The 23,533-nt window shown below is 39.9% G+C and overlaps 1 protein-coding gene across 6 annotated transcripts in view; it reads left to right on the top strand.

Moving 5' to 3' along the window:
• PKP4 (plakophilin 4) overlaps positions 1-16,321 on the top strand; it is a 125,819-nt gene extending 109,498 nt beyond the window's left edge. For all 6 annotated transcript variants that reach the window (XM_044417629.1, XM_044417630.1, XM_044417626.1 and 3 more), the window contains 10 exons: positions 2,014-2,131; positions 2,598-2,789; positions 2,977-3,150; positions 5,622-5,772; positions 8,194-8,389; positions 9,221-9,305; positions 9,433-9,550; positions 11,293-11,424; positions 12,281-12,354; positions 15,312-16,321. In XM_044417629.1, the coding sequence (XP_044273564.1) occupies positions 2,014-2,131; positions 2,598-2,789; positions 2,977-3,150; positions 5,622-5,772; positions 8,194-8,389; positions 9,221-9,305; positions 9,433-9,550; positions 11,293-11,424; positions 12,281-12,354; positions 15,312-15,560 (1,489 nt within the window). In that variant the 3' untranslated portion in view covers positions 15,561-16,321. The remainder of the gene's footprint in view (positions 1-2,013; positions 2,132-2,597; positions 2,790-2,976; positions 3,151-5,621; positions 5,773-8,193; positions 8,390-9,220; positions 9,306-9,432; positions 9,551-11,292; positions 11,425-12,280; positions 12,355-15,311) is intronic.
• Positions 16,322-23,533: the final 7,212 nt, after the last annotated feature.

The raw sequence follows: 23,533 nt of genomic DNA, 5'->3' as shown, positions 1-23,533 counted from the left end.
AGAGCATGTTGAATAATTTAATCTTTAGCACAGGAATCCCCAACCTTTTTGGATGCGTGGACAATTTGGGAATTTGAGAAAGTGCTGTGACTCCAGTCAAGGATATGCCTTCCATGTTCAACTGGCTAGTTAAAGATGAGCTAAAGAGGTGGAATGGAGGGAGCAAGGCTAGAAGCTCAGGGGTAGGAACAGGAAGGCAACAGGGTAAAGAAAGAATAAGGCTAGAGATGGAGGGGAAGAAACAGTTAGGAAATAGCAAGACAAAACGGGGGAGGGGGGGAGCAAGGCTAATGGCTAGAAAGAGAGAAAAAGCCATTCTAACATTTCTCAAATTTTTAATTAAAACTGAAAACAGAAGGTGGAACACTTTTTGGGCTCCTTTGAAAGTCCCTGTGCATACCATAGGAGCCATAGACCCATGTTGGGGACCTCTTGCTTTAGCATAGTATCTCAAGTAACACAAGTATGCTTCAAGCCATTCTATCAGGTCAAAGTAATAGCAGGCAACCAAAGAGGAGGTAATGTAGATCATAAGCCCAAAGGAATGGGTAGAGTCTGTGAAGTTGCTTACTCTTTCTTTAATCAGCAGAATCGTTCTCCCCTACTGTATCTGTCCCATCAATTTTACATCAGTTTGCCATATGGCATGAAATGCTGCTGTTCAAGTAACAGAGCCCAAGTGTCCCTTGGGCATGCAGAACTAGTTACATAATTCTTTCTTCTTCTTTGCCACTCCATATACATTTAAACGAAGTTTTAATACATGTCTTTAAAAAAAAAACACTTCTAAAACTGCATCAGTTTAGGCCCTCCTGCTTCAACCTAGGAAGGTCAAACCATGTTCAAATTGAAACAATGTAGTTAGCAATCTGTCAGCCAAATGAAATCAGGAGTCCTAGTCTGGAAAGATTTTGTGCCCTGCAGGTGTCTAAATTGATGTACCTAGACAATGGAATGATGAGCAGTCAAAAAAGGAAAAGCAGCTCAAAACCGAAGTTTTCCCACAAGTTTGGAAACTTAAACTATAGCTTGCATTCTCAACCATGGCAAGTGTAAACCATGGTTTTGTGTCATGTCTAAATTGAGCCATAGTTGTTGGCTCAAACACTGTCCATTATCCACTATCCATTTTTATAAGTAGCTAAGAGAACGAACCTGTGGTCCCCGGGAGAGCACTCTATGAATACCCTTCCCGAGGCTGTAGATTTCAGAAGAGGAATTCTGAGTTCTAATTCCTCCTCCACTGCCCCCTCACCAAAGGAAGGAACCAAACTGGCTGCTTCCTGAGCTCACAAATGCAGCATCAGAAATAGTGAAAGAGGGGAGGGGAGGGGAGAGACCAGGATATGCGAAGTCCCATGGCCTCTGCAGCCACAGGCAGCATATCCTTTGTAGATGGGTTCAAAGGCCTGTTCAAAAGAGAAACAGTTAAAAGTTGAGAATTACTTCCATTATTTCTGCAACCCATCAACACATTATGGAAGTCTCAGTAGCTTCATTCCTTCTGTATTGATTGAGTGATTTGATTGTTATCCTGCTTTTCCACCAAGAACTGGTGCTCAAGCTGACTAGCAAAAATAAAAATGAGAACAAAAATGTAAACAATAATAAAAACAAATAAATTAAAAGCACAATTTTAAAGAACCCCTTTTAGCAACAACTAGCTTACATGCCAAAGGCTTACCTGAATAAAGCTGCCTTTTCATGGCAGCAGAAAAATAAGAAAGAGGGAGCCTTCCTGCATCCAGAGCATGGGAGCAGCCACTTGAGAGGGCTCTCACACATGTTTCCACCAGATGTTTTGGTAACCACTCTGATAGCTGAAAAGGCCCTTTAAAAAGGCTTCTGGAGCACAATAAATTAAATTCTGTCAAATACTTGTGCTTTCCCAGAAAGGCTATCTCGTTATCTAAGCAGTTTTCCTTCTTCAGGAAATGGATTGCATATATGCATGTCTGTGATAATAATATCAGTGCACTGCCTCATCATTCCCATTCTATTTTTATGCTTTAGGAATCTAAGCTCTGCAGGAGAAGAGGCACGGAAACAAATGAGATCTTGTGAAGGGCTGGTTGATTCATTGTTATATGTGATCCATACATGTGTGAACACTTCTGATTATGACAGCAAGGTGTGCAAATGTTTAACTGCAGATTTTCTTTTCATACCAGGACAGTTGTCTGGTTGGAGTTGTAATGTTTAGTTGCTGTTTAATTCACATTTGGCATCTCTAGTGTGATTTCCTACAGTCACCAGCTTGGGAATCTAAAATTACAAAACAGAGAGGTGTATGTTTGCTTTCCTCCAGACTTTTCTAGTTTCTGTTCATCCTTTTTCCTTATTTAGTAGTGTTAAAGAATATGCCTTTAATTATTGCATTCTTATTCCTGCATAGACTCAGTTATTCTTAACTTGGAAGGATCACTCTGACCAGATTTAAGAAATCATTCTCACACTTACCATAATTAAAATCTAGGTGAACTTATTTTCCAAATGCCTTTGAAAGCCTGTTGATACTTATATTTCCACATATATATATCTCAAACACACAGTTGTACCAGGTGTTTCACTATAGAATTTCCTCTGCTTGCTTACAGACAGTGGAAAATTGTGTGTGCACACTAAGGAATCTCTCCTACCGCTTAGAGCTTGAGGTGCCTCAGGCTCGCCTGCTGGGTATAAATGAGTTGGATGACTTTTTGGGGAAGGAATCACCTAGCAAAGATTCAGAGCCAAGCTGTTGGGGGAAAAAGAAGAAAAAGAAGAAGAAAACATTGCAAGAGGATCAGGTTTGTTCTTTCCCTGTTGCCTTTCTCTTATGGGAACATAGTAATAATTTTTCTACAATATAATTTACAGTGCTATATCTGAGGAAAGAAATTACTACTTTGAACAATAATGTGTGGCAAGATGTAAAAAAATGAATGTATTTTTAAAAGCTGTGGTTACATATGTTTTTTTATTATTATTAAACAGTGGGATGGAGTTGGCCCAATTCCAGGATTGTCGAAGTCTCCTAAAGGTGTGGAAATGCTGTGGCACCCTTCTGTAGTAAAACCATATCTAACTCTTCTAGCTGAAAGTTCCAACCCTGCTACTTTGGAGGGTTCTGCAGGATCTCTCCAGAACCTTTCTGCAGGCAACTGGAAGGTAGCGTATGAAACTTGAAGCTGTCAATTGTTTGCCCTTTCTGTTTTTGCAACATTGATCCAGTGGAGAACCTGTTGTTACATAACATTCTACATCCACCATTTTGCAGGGAACTGCTAGCTGGTGATCCTTTTGATCCTCTTTTATCCAGAAAACTTGCTTCTGATTGCAAGATCTCTCCTCTGAATGATTTGTAAGGTCTTCCTTTCAGGCAAAGACATAATCATTTGTATGGCCCTGTAGCTATTATTTTACTAGTCAAACAATAGATACAAAATTTAACTGAAACTAACCATTTAGTTTTATTGGCATCACACTGATACAGTAGAATTAGTTATTTTTACCCCTTTGTCTTCAGTGATTATCAGGCACAATCATGGCTTTACGTGTAGATGATGGCAAGCGCAGGCACATAGTTGTGGCTAGACACTCAACACCAGTTATGCAAGAGTGGTGGAAAATTCTCTTCCAAGTGAAAAACCTCTTCTAAGTATGCTATATGATGCAGCTGTACATTTATTTATTTATTTATTATTTGGCTTTTTTAGTCCCACTGTACAAATTAATTAGACAATCCCTGTCCTAGGGATATCATCTAAAAAGACGTGAAGTACAAGGAAAGGAATTGGGAAGGAAGAAAAATGGTGAGGTCGTTGTCCAGATAGATGGGAATATATCTGTTCAAGAACCTGCTGTGCTTGGGTTTACATTGCATCTCTTGTCCTTCAGAGCTGTACTATTTCTTTGCTGACGTTTTCCTCTTTTTTTCAATTTTGCAGTTTTTCTTCTTTTGAGTTTAAAGTTTAGTATTTTCTTCAACCATTCCCTTAGAGCTTGCGGTTCCCTCAGAAGCCCTTCTTGCTGGCTGTTGAGGGAGGGAAGGAAAATATGCAAGAGCTAGTTTGTGATGGTCAGTTAAATATTTGGTTCATTACAAAGAAACTATATTGACTTCATTCAGACATGATCGACCATGGGTTAGTGCACCTTTTCTAGCATGTGTTACACTAAAATTCCCATCACCTCCAGCCAGCATGGATATGGTCATGGCTAGATTTATGGTCATTGTAATCCAAGGCATCTGTAAAGCAACAGGTTGGGAAAGGCAGGTTTAGTGTGGAACAACTGCAAACTTTATACTTAATATACTCTCCCCATTTACTCCCCTGCTCTAGGGTTGCTACAAGGAAGTCAGAAGCTTCAGTTTTAAATTAACAGTAATTTAGTAATTTAGCAAGTTCAGCAAACCCTAAATCATGAACAGTCTCTACTGGTTTCTTGAAACCAACCCCATAAAATATAACAAACCATTCTTCAGATTAACTAGTTTGTCTGGTTTTGGATGTCACAACAAGCAGTAGCAAACATGAAACTGAAGCAGAGGTTTTTATACTGTTGCTGGTAATGCACAAGAGTCTGAATCTACCTGCAGCTCATTCTCATAATGCTAAACCATTATATCCAAATGATGTCATTCTGAAGTAAATAAATGAAACAATTTTTCAAGACAGGTTACAAAATTAACAGCATTCCTAAAGTTTCTGAATTTATCATGAAGAAGAATACCATCATTTTGTATTTTTGTCATAATAGAATGTTTTCCCTGCCTTGAATTTGAAGAGAAAAATAACAGTAGGAAAATACTGTTATAAATATTAGCTGTTGGAGAAACTGATGACATTGTTGTTTTTCTTGATCTCTGGCCTTCTCTTCGTGTATCTATTCATTTTACAGTGGTGAAAGCAGAAAATGGAATGCTTTTAGGAAACAGCAGTTCAAATATGCTTCTGTTAAGAACACTGAGGTTTACTTGCAGGATGGAAAGATAAATTCTTGCTATAACTTTATGGCATTCAGTTACCTAGTTCAGAGGTTCTACATAAAATCCAGCATTTTCCTAGAGTTGAAAGAAGGTCATGGCTTAATTAAATTAGGTGAGAGACAGATAGGTTTTCAACAAAGAGAAGAGATTAATTGTTGTTCACAAATAGGTATTATGACTAAACCTATTGCTCTATTTTGCAATCCATACAGCTGGTATTCTGTAAAGGCCCCACATTGCAAATCTTTATTTATCCACCAAAGGGATAAAAAACTGCTTTTTAAGCTGTATAATATGTCATACACTGCTTTAGAAGCTTCAGCAACTGACTTTCCAAACATTTGACTCTTTTTTCCACAAAATGTGACTACCTTGTTAATAGATATTAAATCAATTATAACATCACTTAGTATATTTCATCTACTGTTCTAATTCATTTCATTATTTGTGATCCATAATGACAACTCTTTAAATACCAGGTTGATGCCAAACCCACACTTAAGTTAATGGAAATTGGACACATTGCTTTGCAGTTTGAATGAGTCCCTGTAAAATATACTAACACTCATACTTGTTGGTTCTTTTTAATGTTGCTTCTATTTAAACAATAATGACAGGCTGTTAATATGTTTGCATTTTTCTGTAATAGTTTGCAGCCTATATTCGAGCTGCTGTAAGGAAAGAAAAAGGGCTTCCAATTCTTGTGGAATTGTTGAGAATGGACAATGACAGAGTTGTTTCTTCTGTGGCAACTGCTTTGAGAAATATGGCATTAGATGTTCGTAACAAAGAGCTTATCGGTAAGTACTAGGGATGCCTAGCTATCTAGATTATCAATATGAGAAACACTTAGTTTTTATACATTATTTTGGTGTGCCTGTATCCAATCTTGTGTTTCTCTACCAAAGCAAGGAGTCACTGGAAAACAAAGCATTTCAGACAAAAAAAAAAATATTTGCAAAACTTGATAGAAAACAAAATTCTTCCTCCTGGTGTAAAGTCATCAGATCCTAAACATTCATTGTGCCGGTGATCAAGTCATACAGTTTCTAAACCTACTTTTTTTCTTTTGAGATCAATAGCATTTTAGAATATATTTTATTATATTCTGCCTTAATATGTTTGCTAAATCACAAATAAGAATAGGTAGCTGGATATATGGCTGAAATAACCAATTTTTTCCAGATGATTCATTCTTCTTTCCTGTTTCTTCCATTGGGGTTTTATATTATAAAAGAATGTGGATCAATATAATCTAAGCCAGGTGGCAGGCTGGGGTCCAAAAGATAGAACTGGATTTACTGATAGATTGCTGGGTGATTGCAGGTGATTGACAAGAATTTCTGGTTCCAAGTTGTGCAGAACAGCAGCAGCATCAGAAGGACTTCCACTGCTCTAAGTTATACTGGTGAAATTGATTGAACTTGGAGAATCAGGACTGGGTATATGTGTGGAAGGTCTGTGAGTTCAGTTTAGTCTGATACACCAAGGAACTTTCTGGTCTAAGAATTCTTCACTTCTACTAGGTTCATGCCTTTCTACACCAGGTTCCAGTTCATAGAACTTGAAGTTGAGGCTCCAGAATTCCCTGCAATGCAAAAAGAGTCCTTAGCCCACAAACTGATGAAGAAGGGGTCCCCCAAAGGATCGTTTTTGCTTCTTATGCTTAATCATTTATTTTTAAACGTTTCATATTCCTCTTTATGAACAAATTACAGGATGATGTACAAACTTCATCTGGCACAAGCAACTGCTGGTAGAGAGATGGTGACAAGCTTGGGATTGTTGTGATAGAACAGAATCACTGCAGTCAGAACTGGATGAATCCATTCTGAAGTGGCAGGGCAAAGGGGATTTCTGTTGGTGTTACCATCTGGGGAAAAAAGAACATTTCTCAGTACAGAAATGAATGGGCCATCAGACAAGCATATACAGTTTTGATTTTAAGTGGTATCGCTCTCTTACACAGGCTTTCTTTGATACTTATAGTAACTATTTTATTGTTGTGTTTAATTTTTAAAATGCAATATTCATGTTGTTACTATGTTCCTCATACTGAACGTTTTGTTGGCAAGTGGTATATACATTTTTAAATAAAAGAAACTAAAACCTACTTGGAGTAGTCTCTTTCAAATCAATGTGACTTAAGTTTGTCATGACAGATTTAACTGTCATTGATTTCAGGGGGTCTTTTCTAAGTATGATTAATTCTGGAAATAGGCAGTTGTGTATCAAAATGTTTTTAAAGTATGCTTTGATTAGAGTTTGCCATATTTACAGTTATATATCAGAATTAGTCTATAGGTATTTTAACAAGGAATTAATGCCTTTCTCATACAATCTAGCCGCTAGCTATTGTTTATTTACAAATATACATCTCCTGTTCGCATTTTACAGGGAAGTTGTTAATTAAAAGTTATGGAATTATAACTACCTACACTAAATCATTTACTTTAGCTTTAGATCACTTCCTTTGTTTACTGTACAGTTTACATCTTTTTCTTTGTAAGTAACTGAAATCCAAGAGATCCCCAAATATCATTCTTTATAAGTGAAAAAGAAAATGAAGTGGTTATCTGTTTAAAGCTTGCCTTATTCAGACCTTCAGGAAAAGGAACACTTTCACTCAGCACCAGTCCCACAATGTGAAGAACTGATTTCTGTTATACTTCCTATCCATACTCTTGTTTCTTTACTCATCAGAGTAAGACTAACTTGTAAATTTCATCCTGTTTTGTTGTCCATCAATTCCAAGTTCTGCTTGAAAAGAAAAGGGGCATAGTGAAATATCTGTTGTGTTTTCCAAATCATGGATTTCTTGAAAGCTATGCAATTAATGTGATTGCATTGTACTATACAAGTATGCTAAGCTAAAACAAGCTTATCTAAAATATGCACACAGATCTGTGTATGTCTGTGTCCCTTGGCATGTTGCCATAATCATGTTTAATCATTTTTACCTAATCCAGGAAAATAGTATATTTTTAATTTCAAAAATGATACTGTAGAATCTACTTCTGCTCAGCAGCATGCAGGGAATTCTTTTTCATGAGCATGTGTTTATTTTAAAAATGCATATTTTACCCCTGTTGTTCTGTTTGGTTCTGTATGCCTCCTCACATTATGGTTATATTTGATGCCATGTGTGTGTACATAAACTCCACATTGCAATTTCTAGCCTGGTTTTCCTATCTTTATTTTTATTTATATTTATATTTCAGGTAAATATGCTATGCGAGATCTGGTAAATCGCCTTCCAGGAGGCAATGGACCAAACATTCTCTCTGATGAAACAGTGGCAGCAATCTGCTGTGCTTTGCATGAGGTCACCAGCAAAAACATGGAAAATGCCAAAGCCTTGGCTGACACGGGAGGAATAGAAAAACTGGTGAACATAACAAAAGGAAGGGGTGACAGGCAAGTATGGAATGCTAGAATTTCACAAGTGAAAATCTTCCATTTGGTTCAGAATAATTAGAAGGTATACAATTAGCTACTTATTTTGGCATTCTTAGTTTGTTTAATTAGCTGGCCAGCCTCTATATAGCTGGCCAGCCTCTATTTAGGAAGGAAGAGCAAGCTGGGCATAAATTCTCTTTACTTTTTCATAAGTCTTCAGAATACCTACCAGTCACTGTATCCACAGGAACTTCTATCTGGGCAAAATTTCATAAACCACCTCAGTATCATAATTACATATAAATTTCAGTGGCATTCACACCATGGAACTGTCCTGAGATACAGACTATTATGGATATAATTCCTGCACCTTCAGTTAAAAATTGTACTATCTAGATTTGTAAAAAGTGAAACAATCTCCATTTGAATTATTTTTAAAGTTGTCAGGTTAGGGTTAGGGTTAGGGCACCCAAGAAAAATAATGCTAATCACCAATTGGGAGAAGCAAGCACTTGTGCTCATTTTCTTAACAGGTAGTAACTGGTGCCAGAGCAAACAATATTGATAATTTCTTCAGTGGCGTAGCTAAATTCTATTTCCATTCATGGAGATAGATGTGGTATTCCATGCATCAAAGCCTGTTTCAGACACTCATTAAGAAACAAGTATCTTCCTCTTATCTTGTCCTTCACTTATTTTAGAAGCTTCATAAGTCAGTCTGCCAAATAGAATCCAGGTTTTCGTTGGTTGGAATATGGAGTGGTTTAAAGCAAATTCTTTTTCTTGTACATACATAGCATGTGCACATCTGATGCACCATGAGCTAAACATAAACCTTTTACTTCTCAGGTCATCACTGAAGGTTGTCAAGGCAGCAGCCCAGGTGCTGAACACATTATGGCAATACCGTGATCTGCGTAGCATTTATAAAAAGGTAACACATAAAAATAGTTTTTGCAGCAATTAGTGTTCACCAAGATTCAGTTCAAAAGTGAAATAAAAACCTTTCCTTCTAACAAAACATTGTTCTTCTTTCCTGACCTTTTCTTCTTCTTCTGCAGGATGGTTGGAATCAAAATCATTTTATTACTCCAGTGTCAACTCTTGAGCGTGACAGATTCAAGTCACACCCCTCCTTGTCTACAACAAATCAGCAAATGTCACCTATCATTCAGTCTGGTCAGTTAACAACTTTTTCTATTGTATATGACCATATCTGATGTTAATTTCCATGAACTAGTACAAATCTTTAAAAACCAAAGAGGGTCATTCTTCAGCATGCCCTAAACTTACACACAGAAGTTATCCAGATTGACTGGTTTTGATTAGGACCAAATCCAGACAAAAAGGTCTATAAACTCTAAGTTAGAAACTGTACTCCTCCACAGAGTAATTATACTGTGAGGGACAAAGTTTCAGGTCACAAGAAGGGCTGTTGTTCAATGATAGAGAACATGCTTTACATATAGAAGGATCTGGGTTCAGTCTTGGCATTCCCAGGTAGGACTGGAAAATCCTGCCCCTGAAACCCCAGAAAGTCACTGCCAGTCATAATAAATGATATCAAAGTAGGTGGACCAGTGGTCCAGAGCACATTTTAGCAGCCTCTTATGTCTGTAGGAAGCAGTGGGCCAGTTGGGATTGGCACCAGGGTTCCGGGGCCTGCACTTGTGCACTCCTGCTGTCCCATACAGTCAGTAGCATCTGCACTCAGCCTAAGGGGGCACCGTATGCCTTTAGTCTCCCCAGTAAGTGTCCCCAGATTCCAAGGCCACTCTGCAGCCCTCATCTCCCAGCAGACTTCTTGTGGCCCCACATGTAAGTTGTTCCTCAGACTATTCCAGCCATGAGGAGGATAGGAAGTGTAAGGGCCAGGATGTGGTTAGTGGCTGGGACAGGCAGAATGCCAGGACCAGGGCACCTGTGCAAGGCGCGGCTTCAAAATCAGTTAAGGGCTTGAAGCAAAGGGCAGGTTGCCAGTCCAGGGTCAAAGCAGGAAGACATATTCAAGGTAGAAACAAACTGGGGCAGGGCAGGAACAAGGAGCAAGGCACAGAGATGCAGGTGCCAAAGCACAAGGAGTCACCAAAACAACTTGTGTTGCTGTGGCAAAAAGCAGCAGTGCCAGAAAACCTTTTACGCTGGTCCACAGGGCCTCCAGCTGCACTGCATGATTGCTTCTCAGCTGTTCCCTGCAAGTCCCTTCAGGTTCTGGAGGTGCTTGCAGGGTCATTCAGGCCCTGATGCGGACAGGAGGAAACCCTTTTCTGGGAGCAGGGACAGGTGGCTGTGTTCATAGACCAGGCTGCGGTGCAGGAGCGGGCATAGTTGGCCCCTTAGATCTTCCACCTGCGAGATGGTTGCTAAATCTCTGGTACCACTGCTTACTGGCCTATCTGGTTGCCCCCAAGCCCCTAGGATACTTCTAGGTGTGTCTGTGAGATAAAATAATGGCTGAAATATGCACGCACAGAGAGGTGGGGGATATGCTGAGCCTGAGTTCATACAGTGCTGCAAACCCACATTCCTCATGCCCTCGTCACCATTCAGGGACCCTGATGCAGAATCAGCGCCTTTTCATCCACCAGGAGTGGAGTTCTTTTTTGGAGAAAGATTTCACCAGAGGTTGGATTCAGAAGCACCACTCATTTCTTCCTTAAAACCAGTGAAATTCTAGACCCAGCATATGCTGCTCCCCTGTTGTGTGTTAGTAAATTGCAGCATCTAAAGTATGGATAGATAGATGCATTTTCTGCTGAGTTTAAAGAGGTGCTTATTGTTACTGTTTGCCACATGTCAAGTAGCGATTTATTTCGAAGCAATTCCAAATAATTCTGTCTTTTCTAAACTTTTATTTGGCACTGATTCTCTGTTTCTCTTTTCTTGCTCTTTTTATTCCTCTGTTACCTTCTTTTCCTCAGTTGGCAGTACATCTTCATCACCGGCACTATTAGGAATTAGAGATCCTCGTTCCGAATATGATAGGACCCAAACCTCTATGCAGTATTACAATAGCCAAGGTGACGGGATTGCACATAAAGACATCTATACTGGTAAGGGTCCAGTAGACAGAACCAAAACAATATGATTTAAAAAACTTTTTGTATACAAAATTCATGTTTTGAGTGGGAAAAACATAGTACACAACAAAAATAGCAACAATAAAATAGCTGCAAGGAGAAATAAGTATTATTTGAACACCAAGGGTTCCTTTCCATTTAAAACCACTGTTTAATATTTTATTGTGCATTCATTTTCAAGAATAACAGTATTGCATGCTGTCAGAGCACTAGTGCTAATGCCATTATACTACAGTAAAGCTGTGGCATTGGCACTTGCTAGGAAAAGGGATGAAAAACAGTGATTCCTATCAATCTCCACTTTTGGCAGCAAATCACCACTTGTACATTTTGTCTAGCAGCTGCTAGCAATTTTGTACTAGCGTTGGTTTATGCTAGCACTGTAACAGCTTTGGCTACAGCCCCATATGCTTATTTTATGGATGCTGGAAAAACGCTTTCCGTGTGCCATAGGATGGAGCCTAGACTCAGCAGTGATCCATTCTAGCGGAAGTGCTTGCCTTCCTTCCTCTCTTCCTTTCTTGATATTGACTATAATTATGTAACCAGATTGGTGAAGAGGGTGGTGGAACCTGCAAGCCAAGTTGAGGCCAGAAGAAACACAGCTACGTCAAAATAAACCATTGGGGTCAATTCCTCCCATGGAGGTGGATATCCAGGTGACTGTCTCTAAAGGGCATTGTGGCCACTTGTAGCCTTCTTCCACTTCAACAAATGATTGAACTTTTTCATCCTATTCCATTCTTTTCTGAAAGTGTGAAAGTCAACATCCATGAAATCCGAGAAAGCCAAATACCAGTTTTAATCTGCTATTGCTCTTGTCCCACAGGGTCTAGCAAACCTTCACCAATTTATATCAGTTCCTATTCTTCACCAGCAAGAGACCAAAATAGACGACTACAGGTAATCATTTGACTCTTAATTGATAGTATGCCAGTATTGATCACAATGATAGCGTGCATCATTTTATTCAAATAGTTATTATTTTAACATAATGGTTATAAAATTATTTTCCTTGATGATTTCCTGCTGCCTAAAGCAGCTTTCGAACTTTGCGCAATGATTTTGGAATGCTACAACAGCTGACTTACACTCAGCCCCTGTCAGGTGCTCAAAAAGGGTGCATGGACAGGAGGAAGTACAACCATGTGCATTGCCCTTAGCTCTGCAGGAGGAAGCTTCATTCACTGCAAAGGTCTGGGGAGGGCTTTGAAACATATTCAGCCATATACCTGTCGAAGGCTCCCCACAATCAGCAACTCTGCCGTGTTAGGGCTCCCAGTCATGGAGGGGATTCTGAGTACATTCACCTGTGCACACTTAGAATCCCTCTGCACACCATCCTAGTACAAAGGGTGGAAGCAGAACTAGTGCTTACCCAGATGTTCAGAACAGAGCTTGTGTGCTTCACCCATGTCCAGTTTAAGCTATGAGCATTCCACAGAGGACCCGACTGCAGCTACAGTTAGCATTGCAGCTACTAGACTGCAGAGTATCACAGAACTTCTCAATGCTTCTCTTTACATTCATCCTTTGAAGTCCTGCTTTCTCTACCTTAGGTCTGCACAACTTGTAATCTATTAAGCAGCTATGTCTGGCAATCCACCACAGACTTTATATACCTCCTGTCTTACTTCCTGTCTAGAACTGCACAGACAGGAGAATTGTTGAACACCTGTTATATATGACTAGTGAGCTTGGTTTGTGTTGGTGTGTCACAAGTTGTGTGCCCCTTCACTCCATCTCTACCAGGTGAACATACAAGCTGCACTTGTTTTGTGCTCATTGCAAAGAATTTGAGCAGAGGTCTAGTGTGTGTTTGCATTTTGAAATGCACGATCTCCGCAGTCTGAGATTCCAAACTCCTCACCACTTTGGCGACATGAGGTTTATTTAACTCCAGAATAAAATAGAGCAAGTGACATGCATGAAGTTTTCGGCATCTAAGGCAAGACTATATTGAGAAATCCTGTAGTCTGTTCCTATAAGAAACAGTGCCATAAGTAAAACTAAATAGAAATTTGGATAAAGAATACAGAACAATGCTAGGCAGAAATGAAACAAGGATGTTCGGTTACACTACAGTGTTATGCAAAACTTCTTCATACTGAAAGCTTTAAATAATATTTGCAAATGATGTGCTATGACATATGCAAAAAAACATTCTTCACACAGGAATAACTTGATTATAAATTCTTAAAGTACGACTACATGGGGTAAAATTAGAAAGTCAGTGGCACAAGAAGATTTGCAATTAGCAAAAAAAGAAGCAACTCTGAAAGTACCTTTTCCAGGAGGAGGTTGGTAAAAGTGTCACAGCATGAGCTACTAATGGAAGAATGCTGGAAACAATGAATGAGCTCGATTCAGAGGACTTTTATTTTGCACCTTTGGAAAGGGTTGCTTTGTTCAGAAGGTTGACATAACATGTATAAAACTAAGAAGACATAGATGACTAGAATAGAGAAGAGCAAGTCACATTCTTTAAGGCAGCTTAACTGCAATCAAAACCGTAGGAATAAATGGATTCACCATGCTATTACTGTATTCAGCACTGGCCTTCCACCAGCAGGGTGGGAGATCCACCAGAACAGTTTTCAGAGTGCACAACAGGAGCTGCAGTAGGGAAGAGGGTCAGAGGATGTTTTGTTGAGTGGGCAGAAGGCCACTGACCCCCTATGGATTCAACCGTGTGCTTACCATGCTGGCTGTACTAATTATAGAACAGTGTGATATACAATTGGAACCTGCAAATAATATTCAGTGTAAAATGCTCCTGTTCAGGATGGCAACCATATTCTTTTCCAAAACACTCCATTCCATTCCCCACTTGGCATTTGAACTTCAATACCCCCACCATAACGAGTTGTCAGATAAGTAACTCTTATTTTTATGATATAATTAATTCTTGTGTACTACAACCACCAAGAGAAGCAGCAGGAACAAATAAAGCAGGAAGAAGGATTTTCCTAATTCATGAGCAGAGGGCAATAGAACAAGATACAGAGTGCAAAAAGGTCTTTTAAAAGGTTGGAAAGACTACAGAGGGATGATTTAGATAAAATAAATGCTGCTAAGTAATGCACTTAATGGTCTGGGCTGCAGTCGCTTTCCAAAACACGAGTATCTTCAACTGGTTATTTCTACACTTACCACAGATGATGGAAAGGGAGATAGTGAATGGCCTGAACAGCCTACTTTGGGTCATCTTGGGTACCTGTCTTCCATATTCTACAAAAACTTTGCAGGTGACAAGAATAAATGTGAAGAATGTTCACCAACAAATAATACTGTCTTACTCCTTTTGCGTGTTAGAACCAGACAATTGAAAATGTTTGGCTTTGTTTTCAGATATCGCCTATGACCCGTAATTTAATTTTCATGCTCTTTCTTAGTTCAGATGCATTTGAAATCTTGACAGGTGGTTCTTATTATATAGTTTCTGAAAGTCAATGCATATTCATCCTGTTTACAAAAGCTATATATTCTGCGGCAAGTTCTATACTATTCTTCTTCAATAAAGAAATATTTGATAGGAAGTCCTTGTCTCTTGACTTCACAGACTCACCAAAATATGGTCAGACCAAAGACGTTATTTTATAAATAAATGTATACAGTAGTTAACAGGAATTCTTAAGCTGAAAATTATCTGAGCTTTGTTTCTGTTGTCCTCATTGAAAATTATGTATGTGAAAGAGTCTAATGAAGACATAATTTGGAAAAAGTTTTATAAATAGTTTTATTTCTGTATGGTCACATGAATTGATAATCTGCTGCTATGTCTAGGCATCTCTGTTACATGGTTCTTCAAAACTAGAATAAATTCGGGTGTGTTTTTGTTTGTTTTGCTTTCTCAATAGCATCAACAGTTGTACTACAGTCAAGAGGATTCCAACAGAAAGAACTATGATGCATACAGGTTATACCTACAGTCCCCACATAGCTATGAAGACCCATATTTTGATGAACGAGTTCACTTTCCAGCTACTACAGATTACACAGCACAGTATGGACTGAAATCAACCACAAACTATGTAGACTTCTATTCTACCAGACGACCTTCATATAGAGCAGAACAATATCCTGGGTCTCCTGACTCCTGGGTGTAGCATTAGAAAACCACAAAGAGGAACACTGTATCTTTCTAACTTTGCCTGAGAAGAGATTTAGTGATGGGTTTGCTGTTTTGAGGGAGAAATGTGAAAGTGAATTACAAAGAAGGAAACAAGGAAGAGCTTTTTTCCCAATGGGGATTATCTGGAAGATGGGAGAGAAATTGGAAAGGGAGAACTTTTTGCTCTGTTTAGATGTTAGACCTAATTACTTGTAGTTCCTATAGTCTGGTGAAGGAGTGGGCAATGTGATGAAAGGTTTGAGAATTGAGGGGAAATGGATTTGGGAAATGTGTAGGTCAGATCAAATTTCAAATGATTTTTTTAAAAAAATGTGAATAAAAGTCTTGTTCTCATAGTTTGTACAGAAACAATGGATGCTCTTCTTGTTCTACTATTGCTAAATGTCAAGATTGTATGCTATCATGTCTTGTAAATTTCTTTTTAGTTGGTGTAAATATGGAAATGCCACACTGGTTGGAAGTGCCATCATTTGTAATACCGTGTGTCATTTTAAAAACAGGTCTCAAAAGCTGACATCTTAAAAAAAGAGTGAGCGAGAGAGAAAACATACAATAAGTTGTTATAAATAAATATCATTTTGTTTTTAAAATGAATGGTGTAATTTTGAAGCACAAACTTCAGTCCAGTATATCTGCACCTTTCTCATTCCCTGCCTCTTTCACAGAATAGTTCACTGCCATTTTTAATGCCTATGGGAAAAAAAATAAATGTGGACGTCTCATCCATGGAAAGTAGTTCCCTGCTCATTCTTCTTTATTTTCTGTGTTTACTGTTAAAGAACAAATGCAGCAGATATAAATGCTTGTTAAAGTAAAATTAGGTCTATATCCAAACATTTGCCATTTACATTTGCCAAGTTTGTGCAGTTCATCTATTTCTTATTTGTCAAACCAGCATACCAAAGCATACCATTATGTTCTTCCATAGTTTCTCTTTACTTTCTCAGTATCCATCAGTCTGGTACCTTTCACTGTTTATTGTGTTTCTCTTTGAAAATAAGAAATGGAATAAAGTTCCTTCCACGTGTTTTTTAAATTTTAATCTGTTTAGCTGGCACATATCACTTAATTTTTAATGCTTTCATAAACAAGCGTTAATCAATGGCTTTCATTTTCTTCCTGGCATTTTGGTTCCACCTAAACATTTAGATTATAGTACTAATTAATTTGGATTTACTTATTGTTAGTCTGCATTGTTGTAGTTGTTCCATAGTCAGAACCTAGAATAGGTTTTATGAGAGATCATAGAGTAAATCCAGTGTAAGTTCTGTTCAGAGTAGGCCCACTGAAATGAATGGGGCTTGCTAGTCATGATTAATTTAAATCCCATTTGATTTAATAGATCTACCCTAAATAGGGCCTGCCTTGGATTTCAGCCAAGGTAGCATTGCATGTTGAGTTTTGCAAAGGACAGGAGCAAATAATTGTTTGTAATTCTCAGCTTTTCCTCTGTGCTTGTTACTCTAGATCACATCTACCAGTTTAACATATATAAGGTAAAGGTTTCCCCTTGACGTTAAGTCCAGTCATGCCTGACTCTAGGGGGCGGTGCTCATCTCCATTTCCTAGCCGAGGGAGCCAGCGTTTGTCCCCAGACAGTCTCCGTGGTCATGTGGCCAACATGTCTAAACACCAAAGTGCACACTGTTACCTTCCCACCAAAGTGGTGCCTTTTTATCTACTTGCATTTGCATGCTTTCGAACTACAAGGTTGGCAGGAGCTGGGACGGAGCAACGGGAACTCACCCCGTTGTGCAGATTCGAACCGGCAACCTTTCAATCAACTAGCCCAGCAACACAGCAGTTTAAACCACTGCGCCACCTGCATCCCTATTTAACATACATATCCTCCCTTTACTCCATGAGAATCAAGATAGCACTGATAGGGTTCCCGTGGCCCACCCAAGGACTGGTCAGCTTCATACATGCATAGCTTCAGCTACTTTGTCAGGTTCTGTTAGATGAAGCCCTGTGTTCCTTTTTGTCATATCCATGACAAAGGCATATTTTTTATAAAATAATTTACTCTGAATTTTAGTGATTGCAGCTACTTTAACATTTTGTTTTGGTTTCTTAGGGTTGCTAAGAAAGCCTGCTTCTTACAGTTATGCCTGTTTTATAACAAAAAGTAAAATCTCTGGTTTTATGTCATGGCTTTTGCAGATCTGAAAGTAACCTCGTCTAAGCTGTTCTTCTTCATGGTCTCTGTGCATCACATATGTGGGCTTGTGCATTTACACACCTAGACGAGGAAAAACTTGTTGCTTGCTGAGCTTGCAGGATTGAGTGGGAGCTGTTTCCCTTCCAGTTCCTGGAAAGTATAGGGGAGAGGTTCGCACCCACTCCTTAGTTCCTTTTCAACTGCTATCATGCTAGACAGAATTCCTTCGCTCTCTGCTTCTATGGCTAAATACTTCTTTCTTTGCTCTCATAATTTCTCTCACCTCTTTTCACTTCACTTTAGTTGTGCCTCTCAATCCCATCTCCACCTACCTGCCAACGCATTTTCACTAACTCCCCCAATAAAATTTTCTGCCCAGCTCTTCTGTCCTCGCTCTGAATCCCTTGCCATCCACCTTCTCTCTTTCTCTTCTTTCCTTCTTTCCTACACAATGGTGTCAGCAGCTGCTGAAGTTTTTCCTGGTGTAGGCATTGCACAGGTGCACAAGCCCATGTGTGTGAATGCCGAGATGCCCACTCAAAGAATGGCAGTTACAGGTAAGCAGCCTGCCTTTTTTCACCATGGCCAAGATTAACCTGATTCCCAAGACTTGTACCATTTATGAGGTGGTGTCTCGAAGCAGCCTGAGTTACAGCATCTTATGGGCAGGTGTTCAAGGTCCAAGATTACCTGAGAAACTGCATTGTGGCTAAATTCCGGCATATTTTACCAATTCTAGAGGAAAGTTGTGGAAAAGGTAAATTCACCTTCACCATGTTTTGTCCACAACAGGAAATTTTATCCTAAGGGAACTTCAACATTCCTTGTATTTTCCTACCTGTAACAACTCTCCCTGAAAAACTGATAAACCAGTGCAGTAAAGACACAAGAATGAAAGCAAGTCTTTCATGGTCTTTTAACAGCAGTTCCTGATGCACATTAATCTATAACCCACTAAAAGTCAGTGTACAATTTTACTTATTACTTATTCTTTTTAAGCCTTCACTACCCTACACTTTTGGTCCCAAGAATTAAAATGTTCCCCACAAAGAGGTGCAAATTTAAGAGAGAGGAGTTTGCAAGTTTCAGGAGTGCCAAATCAGCATCTCTACCATCTATTAACCATATGGAGCCTTGTCAATTACTATTTTGATCACATTACCTCAGATCAGGGGTCCTCAAACTTTTTCAACAGGGGGCCAGTTGATAGGTGCTGGTGCTGGGTGTGGGCCGGCGAGAGGGTGGGGGTGACGCACATGTGCGCTGAGGCGAGGGTGGGACGCGCGGGGCGAGACAGCGGCGGGCGCACAAGGCAGCGGCTTGCTCGCTTGGAGATCGTTTTCTCCGAGTCCAAAGCGATCTCCGTGTGAGCAAGCCGCCACCTCCCCACACGCAGGGCACAGCAAGTCCCAAATCTCTGAGGCAGGCCGGGTAAATGGGCCTGGCAGGCCTGATCCAGCCCGCGGGCCGTAGTTCGAGGACCCATGCCTCAAATGAACCAGGAAGATCAGCACAAGATGGTACAATAAAAACTGGCAAGTATAACCTATAACCTGCAAGCAATCTGATAACTCTGTTTAGTGCTACTGTTGACTGAGTAAAGGATCATCTGTATTCAACATATTGATGCTTCAGTCCTTCCAGCTACTGTGCACTTAACATGTCTCTAACCTCAGTTAGAAATTGCTAAAGTGTTCGCCTCAAATTGTTCTGTACTGTTTCAGCATTTGTTTATATTGTGCACAGTGGCAATTTTTTAAGTTGTCGCATAATTTATACACATTCTAGATCATGTAGCTTTAATCATGCAAATGAAACGTGATGGTGAGTTTCAATTCATTCCTATTTGGCATGTTCAGTTGAGGGGGGCGTCCATTAATGCAGGCTTAATGGCAGGTCAGCAAAATAAGCTCACAAGTGTAGGTTGACCTCTCCAGTGGGAATAATTACACTGATGAAAAGTGGTTGTTAGAGCTTGACAGCTTCAGGGTGAGGACATGCTTTTTGGAAAATAGGATGTCAGAATTAAAACAGGGAAACAATGACCTCATTCATAGGATCAAAGTAAGCCACGTGTGTATCACAGTGAAATTCTCTAATGGAAATATGATACCAGGGCGGTGGTGGGGGAGGCACTGTTTATCTGCATTTAAAAGGGGCAGAGCTGAGGCAGAGTAAACTCCCACAAATGAAGTTACAATGGTAATATCTGTAGGCTAACCCTTCTAAGATGTCATGAGCCCTACCAAGGCTTGTTAAAGAAGGTCCCTGTGTTTTGTGCTAGTACAACAAATGTAAACTGCAGCATTTAAGAGTTTGTTGGCTTCTAATGTATATAACCAGCCCATTTTGATGACCCTTACTGTTCCTACAAAGCACCCTAGGTTTGGTAGGAGCAACAGACCTGCTGACACTTTACATCTAATAGTAATAGATACTGTTTTGTTGTGGCAATGCACTAAATAGTTAGGCTAAATAGCACAAAAGTCATGGTAGTACTCCATATTTATGGATTGTACTTTTCCTAATTTCCCCAAATGTGTATTATGCGTTATCTCAGTAATTTTGAAAACAACAACAGTAAGATAGGATAGCATTACTATCATCCCCATATCACAGATGACAGGCTGAGGCTGACAGATGGCTTGCTTGGTACCACCCAGTCTATGGCAGAGCTGTGATTTGAACCAGGGACTTCAGGGCTCAGAGCTCTGGCTCTTGGGCACTGCCTCTCCATCTTCAATGTATCAACAGCCTCTGTGAGTCGGGTTGGGTAAGTCTTTTCTGCCTTGGTTTGCCTCAACTAAATTTACATGTATAAGGTTTATTTCATTAGAGATGTGTTCTGGAACATGAAAGCCTTCAAAAGTTATTGTGGTATAAGCTTCTGTGGTCCAGATACCACTTCCATCAGATACACAGTGGAAAGCTCACTTATATCTTAGCAGGATTTTTAAATTACATATCCCTCCTACTCTTCCAAGGATCTTTAGACTCCATTTATGGTGCATCCCTTCTGCCCCTGCCATGTGATCCTCATAGTAACCATGAAGTTAAGCTGAGGGACTGGCTGGCCCATGGTAACCCATAAAATTCACTTTCATGTATAAAAGGAATGAAGCAAAAGGACATTAGATAAGACATTAGATACATGCAATTGATGGCAAAATGGGTGTTTATCTTGTACATTTTGAAAACTTACTTTCCAGAATACCCACATACACTGCAAAGTCCAAGATAATACCATGATTAATTTGAATAGACAGCACATGTAACTGCTTTTGCTGTAAGAGACACTGCCTCCACCCAAATGTTTCCTAAATGAAAAAAATATTAGAAAGTCAGAAATGTTGTGGCTGTAAAATTATCTTCCTGAATGAATTATGTTCAGAAGAGAAGAAGATGAGAGGGTAAGCAAGGTTATTCTGCAAGCCCTGTTGAAAGACTGTTTAATGTTTTCTTCCCTTTCTGTCAAGCCTTTTTCCATTATAAACCTGCAGGCAGGGCTGGTACTTAGTGCCCACAAGCTGCTTTAGTAGCCCTTCTGGCTGAAGAGAGAAATAAAAATTATTTTAACTAATTAAATAATATTGTGAATTTCTAAGGACAACCGGGAAATGTTGTCAGTCACTTAAATATGATTGCCAGTTTCATTTCAGTATGGAACTGAAAAACAGGGAAATGTGCACTTCTGTAAAGGAAAAAAATCCGGGATACTCAGCATTCATGTTCACCAAATTTTGGCATTCGTGTTTCCATATATACTGTACAGCATATTAGAATTCTGTGATTCTTTAAAAAATCTAGCTGTTGAAAAGCACACTAGATATTACAGAGAACAGTCAAAACCCATGCATGCATTATGCTTAATGTTTCTGGTATGCAGTGGTACCTCGGCTCACAAATGCCTTGGTTCACAACCAAATTGGGTCACAAACAAAAATTTCATGAAAATTTTGACTTGGGTTGTGAACTCCGCATTTGGTGGCAACCAAGATCTCAGCCATCTCCCCACCCCCTGAGTGGGGAGGTGGCCACGATCGCAGTTGCATTCGTGCAGGGAAGGTATGCGTGATCACGGGCATGCTCCTGCAGGAAAGATGAGCACAATCTCGGCCATCTCCCCCCCTCCCCGCAACCAGCATGATTGCGACCATCTCCCCCCCCCCCCCAGTGGGGAGATGGCCATGATCACAGTCACATTCGTGCAGGGAAGACGTGCCTGATCACGGCTGTGCTGAGCTGCGCCCGTCTTTCCTGCAAGAGGAATGGCCGTGACTGTGCTGGTTGCGGGGGGGGGGGGGGGAGATGACCGAGATTGCGCCCGTCTTTCCTGCAGGTGCGCGCCCGTGCCAAGATTTCTTTGAGAAGCACCACCCCAACATAACTGTAACGAACGGAGTGCAGAATCTGATGAACGATAACGTGGTCTCTCATTTCTGGAGGGTTATGCAGAGCAGGAAAAAACAAGTGACTATAGACAGATTTTTCACCAAAATTGGCCCTGCAGCTAAGAGAGAAAGAGAGGAAACCGCTGAAAGAGATCTCCCCAGTGTCCTTATGGAGGGGGACTCTCCCTCAAAACAGTAATCTCCCCCACACCTAGGTTAGTGTTCTCCACTGTACAGTACAGTACTTTGTTGTTCTTTGTCACTGTGTTTCTGATTTAAAAATATAGTTACAGAAAAGATAAACCTTATTTACAATGAACCTTATGGGGAAATTTGACTTGGCTCGTGACCAAAAACTGGCTCACAACCACATTCGGAGGGGACAGAATGGATTGACCTTTCTTACATTGAATCTTATGGGGAAATTTGACTTGGGTCACAACCAGAGTTGTGGAACGGATTACATTCGTGAGCCAAGGTACCACTGTATATCTAAAGGCAAACTCCTGGATCTCCCCTGGTAGGAGAGAGTTCAGCTGGGTTCTGGACTCTCCACAAGAGGGGAATCCAACTGAAGTTAACACTTGTGCATCCATTGTGCAATTAGGTGCATGTTCCACTTGCACAACCCATTGTGCCACTGCGTATAATAGGTAGCTGCTTGCACAATGGAAATAAGCTATTGAGTGCTACTTTGAGTTTGTTGAACGACTACACTGGATACTGCCCCAAGTTTAAAATTAATCTAATTTCAGCCATTAAAGCCTGCCTAAAAATAAAGATTACACAATTCTACCAAAAGCATTTACCAAAAAAATGTACCAACAGGTTTTGGTACATTTCTGGAGGAAGGGCTTACACAATATAAGACCTCTCTCTGTATTTCCAAGCATATTTGCTTGGCAGTCAGATGTTATAGTCAACAGTGAACCCTATGCAACTCTGCAAACCATAACTGCACAAGAAAAGCTATGCTGGAAAAGCCATGAAAAACCAGCTGGCTACAGCACCTCTCAAGCAGGATGGGTACAAGGGTTCTGCCTACCCAGGCTCCTTAGCAACTTGTGTATGCAGGCATGTGACTGTGAAGGGATATAGTGCATAGCCAACAAGCCAATGGTAGACTTCTCCATGAATGTGTTGAATTCCCTTTTAAAGCCATCCAAATTGGTGGCCATCATTACTTCCTGTAGCAGTGAATTCCATAATTTAACTATGCTCTGTGAAAATGTATGTTCTTTTATCTGTCCTGGATCTCCACCAGTCAGCTTCATGAGATGGCCCTGAGTTCTAGTATTATCTAGTGCAATGTCTCCCTCTCCACACCATGTATAATTTTAAACACCTCTATTATGTCTCCCCTTACCTTATTTTCTAAGCTAAACAATTCCAGTT

Source organism: Varanus komodoensis, unplaced genomic scaffold (genome assembly GCF_004798865.1).
Source record: "Varanus komodoensis strain SLA01 unplaced genomic scaffold, ASM479886v1 scaffold9, whole genome shotgun sequence".
NCBI lineage: Eukaryota > Metazoa > Chordata > Lepidosauria > Squamata > Varanidae > Varanus > Varanus komodoensis.
This window is presented reverse-complemented; position numbering and strand designations above follow the sequence as displayed.